This window comes from Primulina tabacum, chromosome 9 (genome assembly GCF_025594145.1).
Source record: "Primulina tabacum isolate GXHZ01 chromosome 9, ASM2559414v2, whole genome shotgun sequence".
NCBI lineage: Eukaryota > Viridiplantae > Streptophyta > Magnoliopsida > Lamiales > Gesneriaceae > Primulina > Primulina tabacum.
The window spans coordinates 36,898,791-36,912,416 of record NC_134558.1 but is presented as its reverse complement, the minus strand read 5'-3'; the positions used below and the strand labels follow the sequence as shown (position 1 = coordinate 36,912,416).

The 13,626-nt window shown below is 30.5% G+C and overlaps 1 protein-coding gene across 1 annotated transcript; it reads right to left on the bottom strand.

The window, feature by feature from the left end:
• Positions 1 to 11,772: 11,772 nt before the first annotated feature.
• LOC142555734 (14 kDa proline-rich protein DC2.15-like) lies at positions 11,773 to 12,643 on the bottom strand. The gene has a single exon (XM_075666797.1). It carries the CDS (start codon positions 12,562 to 12,564, stop codon positions 12,154 to 12,156), a length of 411 nt encoding a protein of 136 aa, XP_075522912.1. The 5' UTR covers positions 12,565 to 12,643; the 3' UTR covers positions 11,773 to 12,153.
• Between the last annotated feature and the right edge of the window lie 983 nt (positions 12,644 to 13,626).

The following is a 13,626-nucleotide window of genomic DNA, read 5'->3' as shown; positions in this document are numbered from 1 at the left end:
TAAATTAAAGTTTTTTGCAACCGAAATTATTTTGCGGTTTATATTTATAAATTATTTAAATAAAACACGGTAAAAGATCGTTGTGATTTAAGCCGTCGATTTGGGTCGGGTATGTCAGTTTGGCCTGCACCGCCAAAAATTTTAAGTGAGTTGGATTGAAATTTTGTCGACTAATTTAAAGGTGAGCCTAAATAAACTCGCACAAGTTTATATTAAATATCTATTTATCTAATATTATCGATTTTCAATCATGAATTCATGATATAAAATGGAAAATATCATTTTGATTTTAAAATTGTGATGTTATTGTGTTGTGTGGGTTGTTGAGACATTTTGGCAGTCACTCAAAATTGAGTGCCAAAGTAGGCATTTGAATTGTATTTTTGGATTTCTAATATATGTTCGTCAACATATTATTTTTAAGTTAGTTTTATCAGTATCGTGAGGGATAAATTTGCTTATTACAATATTTATATATTATCATCTCTTTAAATTAATATTCACTTTCATGTTTGACATGTCATGAGTCTTGATAAAATGAGGAACAATAAATTCAAGCAAACAAATACACAAAAGTCTGGGGCAAAACCAGAATTATATGATAGCGAGAATTAATATATAAATTTTTGTGAATTTATCGATGTTAAGATACATAACAAATCTTATATCATAATATATAAAATTTCAACCTTATAAATGAAATAAATCAAACATATATGAAATATACAAAATTTCATTACATATACAATCAAGTAATTTATTATAATTGTATTTTATTCTACAAGAATTCTTGTCAAACTCAGTGATTGTGGATCTAACATCTATTAAATCAGCAAACTAAAGAGTGTGTCAATTAACCTAATTGAGTAACCATATATTCTTGAATTTCCTAATTAATTTTTTATCTTGATAATTTGTTTCATTTAATATTTTAAATTATAATATACCGTTACTATAACTAAAGACACATTTTTTTTAAATATTCATAAAGACTCAGTCACTAACTCATATGGAAAAACATTTATCTACATACTATATTGAAAATATTCTAATTAATTCAGCGCATGTGCTGAAAATTTTATAATTAATTAAGAAAAATTCATTTACGATAATCATATTTAATCTTTTTGAACTAACATCATTTATTTCATAAGATATTCATCGCAATTATTTATTTTTATGTTAATCTTTAAATCTGAATTATGATGTATATTGTTTTCTAAAAGTTCTTAAATAACGATTTAAAACATTTATTCGACACTTCAATATTAACATTTTAAAATATAATAATTTTATATTGCATGTGTGCAACATTTTTTATCATGATTATAAATTTTTTTAAAATGAATTAGGTAGAAAATAAAAAATTACACAATTAATCAAAAGACAGAAAATAAAAACTAAATAATTGTCTATTACATATAAACTACTAATACCGACTTCTAAATATTGAAGTCGGTGAGAGTGAAGGCCATTATGTACTAAAAAATAAAAATTTAATGCTTGAATGAGTCATATTGCAAAGTTAGTGAAGTAATAAAAATATTATAACCGGCTAAGTTGAATGAGGCTCATACATATAAGTATCTCACTTGGTCTCACCTTATGTTTTGTCACTGTACAAAGCGAAAGTTCATGCACTGTAGTGTTCTACATTTTCTTAATTTTTCTCTTGATTTCAAATTTAATTTCATCATCTATTGATCTTTAAAGATATATTAGAATTTTTTATAAACATCTAATCTTAAATTTGATCAATTAAACAAATAATTATTACACTTTGTATACAAAAATACATAGATTAATATATTTGAAAATAGAAAAAGTAATGTATTGAGAAGAATAAAAAAGAATGTTAGAATTAATACTATAATTATCTAATGTCAAAATTAAATGTAACATCCTACATTCGAAAATGTGTTTATTAAGGTAAAGACTGTGATGATAAACTAGAAATAATAATTTAATTTATCATTGTAACGTAATCATAATGTGATCGTTATTTAGAATCAGAAACTGGATGTACTTTGACTTTTTAATTAAATTGTATAAACAATTCTTTCATTATTTTTAGTGGATAAACATGTTAAATTTATTAAAATAAAATAATAGGATTTAATGATGAATATGAATGTATTAATTCAACTTTCAATTTGGGTTTCAGGATTTTGTCAACATGCTATATATTTTTTTTCTAATTTTTCTTTTATTTTAAAATATAAATTTTCAAATAGATTAAAATTGCTTTTTTTTTTCTCTACTACTTATGTAGAATATCAAGTATATATTCTACTTAAATGTCTTATAAATTCATATGATTTAGTAAAATGTTATTTGCATAAACTTATTTGTTGGGTACAATAATTGATCATGTTGGGTAGAGTAATTGAAATGTTGCGCTTGAGCTGGTGTACTATTTAAATGATTTGATTTGCACCGTTACTATAATCCATAGGTTTTGATAAAACGGTAAACGCTTGAGCCTACAATTGATATCAGAGCCAAGATCTCGACTTTGATTTTCATTGATTGCAATTGGTGCAATTATTAGGAGATAGATTGTTGGGTACAATAATTGTCAACGATGGATAGACGCTTGAGCTGTTGTACGATTTAAAGATTTGACTTGCATCGTTAGTATTAGTTATAGTTTTTGGTAAAATGACAAACGCTCGATCCTACATTATTCGATTGTAAAGCTAGAAGAAAAATGTTGCATCAACTTTTAGTTTTGAATTGGTCCCTTACATGTTACTCGATTTTTAAATTTAGAATCATTCTACAGTTTTCAAATATTATTATAGATTGAATTATAATTGATTCCTTTCAAATTGGATAAATATAGAATAAAACTCATGTAAATATTATTAACAAAAACATTTAAATGAAATATTGGATTTGTCGATAATCAAATAAGAAATAAACAAATTTTGATCATTGAGTGAGAAATAAGATATTTAAAGAAAGTTATAATTGACACAATGAAATAGTGCACCTACATGCATTTATCATTGTATTTTGTAACTAAAATGTCAAAAAATATTTCCACATATTATTTTTATATCATATTTAAAATAATTATGAATCCTAATTTTTATTATTTTGAGTTGACATTTGTTATAAAAAATCATTGCGAATAAATTGAATTTGAAAATTCTTATATATATATATTCACATATTAATATATCAACTTAAGTCCAGATAATAAAAAACTACAAAATGAACTTATTCACCTTCAATGTACACAAATTATATAGTAAATATATATGGCAATTAAGACAATGTAGTAGAATATATGTTCACATATAACAAAATATATAGACAAGAAAAACTGTAAATAAAAATATTTTTCTAGATATAAATATTTTTAATAACTTTTTACAGTGAGTTGGAGAAGATAAAAGAGAAAAAATATTAACTCTTTTGGGTTACACAAAAAATAGAAATGGAAGAAGTGTTTGTCATACAATGAATTCATTTTCAAAATTAAATGTATACTATAAAATTATATTAACTATTCAAACTTTATAAATGCAATGGATTTTTCTCAAGATAAGGGTACACAAATGATCATGTGAAGATATTTAAACAATTAGAAAAATTAAATATATTATTTTTCTGTGGTAATACCAATATGACATTAGTAATTTAATTGTGAAAATTATACTTATGAATTAATATGAAATATTAATATAAATATAATAAGTGTCAGTAAAAAGATGATTTATTGTCAAAAATATTTTTATTATAAATTACAAATAAATGACAACATTTAATCAATATTTTTTTAAATCAGTCCATCAATACTTTTTATATGATGATAGATTATTATAATAATATGTAGTTTATATGTTATCAAGTATAAGTGTCTAATAAATTAAAGGTAACTAGGAAAGTAAAAGGATCCAGTTAAAATTGTTGTCAATTTACATGAAAGAGAATAATAATCAAATAATATTGTAAATAAAAAAATTGCAGATCATTGATTATCAAAAAATATTGTAATAATTAAATATTGTAATAAAATATATGTATTATTGAGAGAATATGACAAATAACAAAAGAAATCAATATATGGTAAAAAAATATATGAGAAAAATATGTTTTTTTCCTAATTATTTACATATGCTAATTAACACGAATTGTCAAAATTTACAATACTATTATCATTATCTTTTGTTAAGTTAACTAATTTTATTTCAAATTCTAATTACTTCAACAAATGTTTCACACGTGTAACGCACGTACATTATTTTTAGTATATATATATATATATATATCTTTTACTATTTATTAAAGCTATGCGTCTTAGAATAACTACACGGTATCTTGGTCTGTTTTTTGAAGTACCTAAATTACCCTCACTCCATCTCTTCATGTTTTACACGCTCCAAAGAAATCAGATCATCTTCAGAAACTAAAACTCCATTCCCTTTTTTCAATTTTCAGATCTAGGTTAAATCTTCTCTCCAAACTTCTCACACAACGCATTTTCTTTGAAGTTAAATCTCCTCTCCCAAACTTCTATCACACGACGGTAAGAACCTTATATTTTTTGGTACCAGTTGGGCTACTAGCTCAATTAGTACCAAGTCTTTTTGAACTATGTACTTATGCCAGGGGATAATGGGTTCGAGACTTAGGGATGTACCACTCCACCAATCTAGTGTGGAGAGTTTTATGAGTAATGATGCATGGGATAGCCCGTGAGGGAATAGGCCCTAGTGGGAGCAAGACGGGAAAAGACCCCTGAAAGAGCCCAAAATCGGGATAGTCCATGGTCGTTACAATAAAGGCGTAAGTACAGTTATGACATTCATTGGACGGTAACAAAATATGATGCCTATAATTATTTTGACATGCATATTTTGTATTTAATCAGTTCAAATTATTAGAGTCCAATTAGTTTGGGAACCACAAAGTTTGATGGGCAAGAAAAATCAAAAGCACCCGAATTAGAACAGGTATATACATATATAGATTTTTACGAAGTTTGTTGGGGTTGATTTAAATTTTCGCCATGAGAGAACCTTGCACTGTACTTCATATCTCCATTATTATCATGCATTGACCATACATAAACTCCGCAACTTCCATAAGATTGGTTCTAAGCAGCAAGCAATGAAAGAAGATTGAAACACAATAATGTCTGATGGTATCAATTCTAGATCTCAGAACTTTGCTGTATTATAATTTTAACATGGCACATTTCAATCTAATTTTGAGATACTTCTTGGGTCTTGAAGTTACTACTAACTCTAGCTAGAAGCTTATACTTATATTCTCGTTTGCCTATCGATTACGCATTTTTGCGGTAGGGTACTAAGTTTCAAGATGAATTTGACTTATTTTCTTGCTTCTCAAATTTCTTGATACACGTTTATAAATTCACTGATTTTCTTTTTCTTCGTCCCTTCTAAAGAATATATTAAGTCTTAGCTAAAGCAACGAGTTCACGTGATTGTAAAATCCCTGCTACAAAAGTCACATGACAGAATCCAACCGTGTTAGCTGAATCACATCTCCAGGCATAAATGGTCACTTCATAGACGAAATAGATATATTTTGATAATTTCTCTCAAATATGATCGTATGTTTTATGTAAGGTTCAGAAATTTAATTCACGTAACCTGACTATGCAATCAAGGATTTTATTTAAATTATATGTTTAATTATTTTTATGCATAATTCATGCATGATAGGATTTAATTCTCGAAATTTTAAAAGTTCACTCATTAGCATTTCTAGGTGCATTTCACGTTCGAACTAGGATCGGAGACCGTAGAAATTTCAGGAAAATTATTTTTATTACACGATTTATTTTTATAAATTAAGTTGAAGCGTTTGTAAGTGTAATTTTCAAAAACGAAGATTTTTGGGTATTTTTACCCGCAGTATTTTAATTTTTATCGGTACATAAATTTTATCAAAAAGAGGGATTTTTTAAGGATTCGACTATTATTTTCAAAACCTTTTCAACATAAAATATTTTTCGGGAGTATGATTTTATTTAATTGACCTATTTTTAAGCTTATTTGACTTAATTAACTTTTTAAACTTTTAATTATCAAATTTAGGTCCATTATCTATTATTCAATAATTTAATTAATCCTAAACCTTATAATTTATACCTAATTACCTCCCTAACTCCCCACTAAACCTATTTAGGTTTCATTAGCCGCCCACCTCCTCCACTCACAACTTCTCTCTTGAATTGCTGCTACAAGCTGTCGGTTATGCCATTTTTTCCACTTCTGGCAAAAGCTTTCTCCTCGGCTGCGATTCTTCCATCGTTTTCCTAGATCAATCATCAAGGCACGTTTGTATATTCCTTTCTCATCATGCACTCCAATAATAGGCTGTAATATGTGTGTTTGTATGCGAAAGATTTTCTCTGGTTGAAGCATGCATATTCGAAATCCTTTGGCATGAAACTTTGCTCATTTTTAGCTTTCAACTCACGTTTTCTGTTATGTATTGCAAGGGGGCTGCTGCATTAGGTGGTCAAGGGCCCTTACAGACCAGGAGTGTGAGGTGTAGGTGCTGGAGTGTGGAGGTGATCGGTTTTGGGTGAGATCGAGAGGGGCTGGGCAGATCGGGAGTTTTGGTGCAGGGGTTCGACCATCGTTTCTCTACACCAGTCGTGCGAGGGCCTTCTCCAGCCCTGGACCAGACCTTGGTGGGTCTGAGCCAGGGTCTGGAATGGCTTGAGCCATGCTGAAAACAAGGGAACGATCGATCAAGCTAGGGAGAAGCATTTTGGTCTCGGTAGGAAGCTTGTTGCGTCTTCTTAATTCCTAGTGGTTGGGAGCGTGCATGGGGTCAGTGGCTTGGTTTTGTTAGGTGCATGAGGGTCTGATCGAGGTCCTTAGTAGGCTGGTTCAAGGCTGGGGAATCGATTTAGCTTGAGGCGTGAGTTGTTGGGAGATAAATGCACATGAGGTGGGGTAATGGGTTAGGACCGAGAGTTCCTGTCAGGTTCTGGAAAATTTCAGCCGTGGATTAACATCTTAATGACATGGTTTTGGGACATATTAAGTGTTTTTAAAATATGATAAAAAGTAGGAGAAAATTTGGTTAGATTTTGGGTCGATTCGGGTTAAAACCGGGACCTCAGTCCAAGTTTTAAAACGAATCGGTTTAGTTCTGATTTTGGCTCTGGTTTACGTCTAGGGACACTTTCAAATATATTTTGGGACATTTTAAGGATTTTGGTAAGCTTCGGGTCAATTTTAGAGGTCCAGGGTTAAAACGAGAATTTTCAGGTTTCCAGGGGCAAAATGGTCATTTTGCACCCGGGGCGAGATTTTGGTCCTGGCAGCGTCCTGAGCACAAATATATGATATTTTAAATGTTTATGCATCATTTTTACGATTTTTGCACAATTATGATAAATACATTGCATGCTTGGTTTAAAGGGAAAGTTACGTATATGCATATTTTATTTAGTGATGAAAATGATGATATTTTTGAATGATGAAAATTGATTGTGACTGAAGATGTATATGTATACGATGACATGAGATATGATGAGCTGAGGCCCGGGCTCAGTGGGCAGGTAATGTTGTCGCTGATGTCTCCTGCCGTCCGGGTAGCACGGTTTATAGATGGATCCATCGATAGAGCTGATACAATATAGCTGATACGAAAGTCACAACTAATGAACTGAATTCAATTAAAAGAAAATTTTTAAGTTTATGTTGACACGATGAGCTGTTTTGACATGTATATGATGACATGATGAGACATGTTTCGATACATTATGATTTTACGCAACACGTTTATGTTCATGCTTTTAAGTTCATGAAAGTTATATTGAATATGATATTTTTCACTGCTGTGTGCCTATATATGTACTCGTTATTCCTGGTACAGGCGTGTTGAGTCTTTAGACTCACTAGGCGTGTGTGATGCAGGTGAGTTTGATGCCGAGGAGACTGAGGTGCTGGACTCTGAGTCAGCGGACCTGGTGGACGACACGACCCGAGGACCTATGATTTTCCACACTTTTACGATTTTACGTTTTGGAGAGGATATGAGGATTATATACTCTGTTCTATGTTACTGTTGGATGTTAAGATTTTACTCACTTCTTTTAGTCCATTATATTTCATTAGGTAATTGTTTACGAAATTTTTAAAAGAAGTTTTTACGTATGATTTCATGCATGCGACTCATTTAAATGTTATTTTCGAAAATGAGAATTTTTTAATATATATATATATATATTTTCCACATTTTAAAATGAGTAGACGTTACAGTTTTTAAAATGAGCAGACGTTACATTTTAGATAGTCTTAGCCCGCAATATTTGGATCATTAACCAAAATGAATAAGTAATGATGGAGGCAGCATGGAGAAAGAAACATGAAAGTTCGTGCTAACTCGGACACCTTGTATATGGAACTATCACGGATTGGCATTGAAGTTGCAAATTGGCCCAACTAAAATCCAAAATTTTCATTTCAACTTTTATGCCCATCCCTTCGTTCCTATTGCCTCTTCGTCCAATACAGTTCCTTGATTACTAGGCTTGTCAAACATAGTTGCACCCGATTGCTTTTGAAACTCATTAGTTTTTCAATTTCTAGGACACGCAAAATAATTTTTTTTTCTTTAATTTTAGATTTTGGTATCAGAAAATAATGACATGACATCAAAAATTACTAACTTGTAATATGTCATTTCAGTATTAATGTCATACACACTCTCATATCGGATGAGGTGAAAATTTTGAATTGCCGAGACTCATTCATTGTCCACTGGTTCTTGTACGAGCCATAAATGGTGTCTCGTATAAATTTATTGCCTTGAATAAATTAAAATCATCACTGTTTGACTCATCAGTAGTCCTTTTAACATCAAGAACCTCCTCCATGTTTATGGGCTGTCATCTTTAACTCGATCGATTATTTGTACTTGCAAGTGCCAAAAGTTCTGTTGGAGCTAGCTACTTTGGTCTTAGTACATTAATTTTATAAAATCATTACCCTTCGACTCATCAGTATTATTACATGTTTGTATACGAGATTTCAGTTTTAGTCTGTTATCTTTTTTGTTGTTGTAATTTTAGTCATTTTTTCGACATGACGTTGATGTGACACTAATACAATGCTGATATAGCGTCGACGTCTGCAGTATCATATCAACAATCTCAATAAAAAATGACTAAAATTTCTAAAAATCGAGAGATACGAAAAAGAGAGCTAAAAATACACACAAAAAAAAAAAAAAACAAAAACAACAACAACAACAACAACCACCACAATCACCATAGAGTACAAAAAGCAATTTTTCCTTGTAACTATTTAGACCTACCTTTTCTGCTATAAGCATACATTGTTGTACTTTTGTTTCTAAATTTTAGTCATTATAATCTTTATTTTTTGATATATTCGGGCCTATAATAGTTTAATTATGAGTACGTATATGCCGGTGTAATTTTATTGCACTTTTTTCAAACTTATAAAGTTCTAATTCAACATTATAAATTGCTCATATGTACGTAGCCATTGATGAAGAAGCTAGCTTGTTGAAGAAATTGAAAAATCAAATTTCTGTAAACTTTAATGATCTATCGAAAAAATGGGCAGAGGAATCTTGCCATATAAAGTGGGGTAAAACTAAAGTTTCTTTTTTTCTTGACTTATAATTTGCATGTAGACATTACTCATTTAAGTCCCGGGTGTCACAGGTTGTACAAAGGAAAGCACTGCCACATTAATTAATTAACTAATTAATTAGCAAAATATTTGCATTAAAAAATATTTATCATGAGGAATTATTTTTCAAAAATGATTTAATTGACGATTTGAAATTTATGTGTACGGTTATTAATTATTGGAGGATTTTTGATTCAGAAGCTCGTCTTACAATAATTGTTTTTATTCGGATTATTCATATGATTTTTAGAGTTTATGAAACATTAGCACCAAGGGGAGCAAAATCGGATTGGTTCGGTTAATAATCGAAATTCAAACCAAATAAATCATATTGTTTTTTAAAACAAATCGCTAACTAAATCAAGAGTAGGTTTTTTGTGAGACAGTCTCACGAATCTTTATCTGTGACACGGGTCAACCCTACTAATATTCACAATAAAAAATAATACTCTTAGCATAAAAAGTAATACTTTTTCATGAATGATCCAAATAAGATATATGTCTCACAAAATATGACATGTGAGACCGTCTCACACAAGTTTTTGCCCTAAATCAAAAGTTCGGTTCATTTGATTTGAATGATCTTTTATTTTGTTTGAATAAATTTTTTTTTACTATTTTTAAACATAAATTAACTTTTCAAAACTAGCTATTGTAAGGCAAAAACTTGTGTGAGACGGTCTCACGGGTCGTATTTTGTGAGAAATATCTCTTATTTGTGTCATCCATGAAAAAGTATTACTTTTTATGCTAAGAGTATTGCTTTTTATTATGAATATCGATAGGGTTGACCCGTCTCACAGATAAAGATTCGTGAGACCGTCTCACAAGAGACATACTCCAATTATAATAGATAAATATCAATAAGCAAATAAGTATTAAATAATTAACATTATTATTATGCATGATAATGACATTACGAATTTGGCTCTAAAAATATATATTCTTAAAACGAATTAGATCAGCTTCGAAAAATCATTATCATCCGCCATCACACTACAAAAAGGAAAAACATTTATCTTTTATGGTCATAATTTAAATAATTTAAATGCCTGAAATTTTTTTAAAAAATATTTATTATCAAATTTTCATAATATCAATGATATAATATGAATTAAAATTATATATAATTAACATAATATATTGATAAAAACGGTTTGGTCTGGATTTTTTTAACTAAAATTTTGAATCAAACCAATATTTCGATTTAGTTAAATTTAAAATCGATCCAGGCCTTGAGTCTTGACCGACTAAAAACAAATACAAACCACCGGCTTTAGTTTTGTTTGTCATCCATGAAAAAATATCTTTTTTATACTAAGAGTATTACTTTTTATTGTGAATAGCGGTAGGGTTGACTCGTCTCATAGATAAAGATTCGTGAGACTGTCTCACAAAAGATCTACTCTTTTTAATATTGTTCATCGGATTGCCCCACGTGAAAAATCATACGTAACTCCATGATCATGAATTGTTAATATCTTAGTTAATCAACGTTTGAAATTAAAAAAATCTGGGGTCTACCATTAAATTTTTTTTTTTTTTTGAATTAGGAGAGATGTTTGAACCCGAGACCTCATCCTAAACTTCAGACATCGGTGCCAAATGAATCATCACCCATCGACGGCTCTACCATTTTTATAATTATTTCCCAATATTCATCATTCTTATAAAAAAAATGCATTTTTAGTCTTATATATTTGCTTCTTTTACGATTTTGATATACTATGTTATCGAATTTTAATCTCAATGAACTATTTTCTGATTTTTTTGAAATTCTAGTCATTTTTTATTAGGAACTTGATGTGGCAGTACACTCTTCAATGCACGAAGGAAAAAAAAAACTAAAATTGTCAAAAAATACAAAATTAGCAAATTAGAAGTGAAATCTAACAAAATAAAATATCAAAACCGAAAAAAATATAATAACAAAGAAATGCAATTTTTCTTCTTAAAATAGAAATTATTTCTCCTGTCCCGCCCATGGATTTTTCCCCCAATTTGGAGTTTTCTACCTAAATCGTTTGTGATCATATTTTGTATCATATCACTTAATATTTGCTGGATTTTCTTTTTAAAGCTGGTGTTATACATACGTCTCACACATGAATAAGAACAAACTTGGTTTCGAAAATTACAACAAGAATGCAATTACAATATATATAGAGAGAAAAAAAAAGCTATACTGCCTTCTACAACAAAATTATAGGAACCAGTATGTTTTTCTCCCTTTATTTGGCACGCAGGAAATCAAATGCTAAGTAGGATGAGATACACTCCGTAAACCAGCTACCGTCACGTCTTGCGACCCGTATAAGCTTTATACAAGGCCCTAGCTCGTACTATTCTCATAATGCAACGATAATTAGCTCTTGAAATGTCTGCGTCCATATAGCATAGAACCACTTTAAAAATGAAATCGAAAGCAATTAATAGCAACCCTCCATGCACGAACGGGCGAATTTTACAAGTGGTAGCACAATTTTTAATTTTAAGCACATTGGAAGCCAGGTGGAACTTTCTTGGAGCAGACATTAAGAAGCAAGCTAAGGGAAACTGGGACATTAAGGTTGATTCCCAAAACATTGGCTTTAAGAGCCGTGCAAAGGCACGCGGCCGCCTCGAGATCGGCTAAGCCCTCGAGTAAGGTGCAACACGGAGCTTTAGGGGGAGTGCCGATGGTCACACTGATCAATCCACCCAGCAAATCGGCGCATGCAGCTAGTTTTAGGGTATCTCTAGGGCAAGTGGCTGGGACAGGGGCACCCGGCGGACATGGTTTCGGTTTCGGTTTCGGTTTCGGCTTATGGGTAGGGCAAGTGTCGCATGCCGTAGAGAAAGTGAAGAATAGAAGGTTTAGGACAAAAAATAGCGCAATGGATGTGCTTTTCTTGGAAGCCATAATATGCTCAAACTTGATGCTTGTGTGCAATGAGTGATTGTAAAAATGAAGAGGCTTTTGGGATGGAAGGATTTGCGTCGGAGTGGATTTTATAGGAGGGAAAAGGGAGTGGTATCAGCTGGGAGATAGGGGTGGCCAGCGAGACGGTTAATCGTTCTCCATATATTAAAATTGTTAATCGAGCAAGTATATTTTTCTATATGGAAACACTAAACCTCTAAAGTAGTTAATTATTATCGATATTTCATATTTTTAGCCATTTAAGAGAAAGATGATCATCACATTTTCTCAAGGACATGAAAAATAAAATGTAATTCGAAAAATAATAAATATTTTCTGTGAATGAATTCTGTAGGGTCATTGGTCTACTAGTGATTTTAGCTGGCATCACTAACATAAATTTGGCAAACTTTTGGATGCATGTGAAGTAGGATAGCAAATTGCCATGTTCCTTTGCTAAAATCTAAATCTATTGATTTATATATCATATCTTTTTTTTAAAATTTTATTTGAACTATGTTCTCAACTTAAGATTATAATGAAAAATATAAATTCATTGTTGTTGATTAGGTATTAATATATTCCATTCATTATATATCTAAATGCTTGTCTAAGGTCTCGTATGTGCAGTCGACCTATGGCGATGATATGATCAATTGATTCGATTTGTTTACACACATACTAGTTCCATTAGATTATACGGATTCGATTCAACTTTTTGTAGCTGTACGTGCTTGTGCAAATAGCAATTTGTTCATTTTGGCCTAAACATGGTAGGCAGTAGTACAGCGCGGGTGATCATCAATTAACGGGGAAATGGAATATCAAATATCTTGAAAATATTAAACCCAAATTCAACTTTTTTGTAGCTTAATGTGCTTGTGCAAATAATACTTTGGACATAAAAAATAATAATATTTTTCATGGATCGGTTCTAGTGGAAGATCTTGAAAATATTAAACCCAATAAGGATTTTCTTTTAGGAAAAGGAATATGGATTGATTAAAATATTGCAGCAAATGGTTGCATGCATATCCTATCCTATCAAATACAACGAATCCT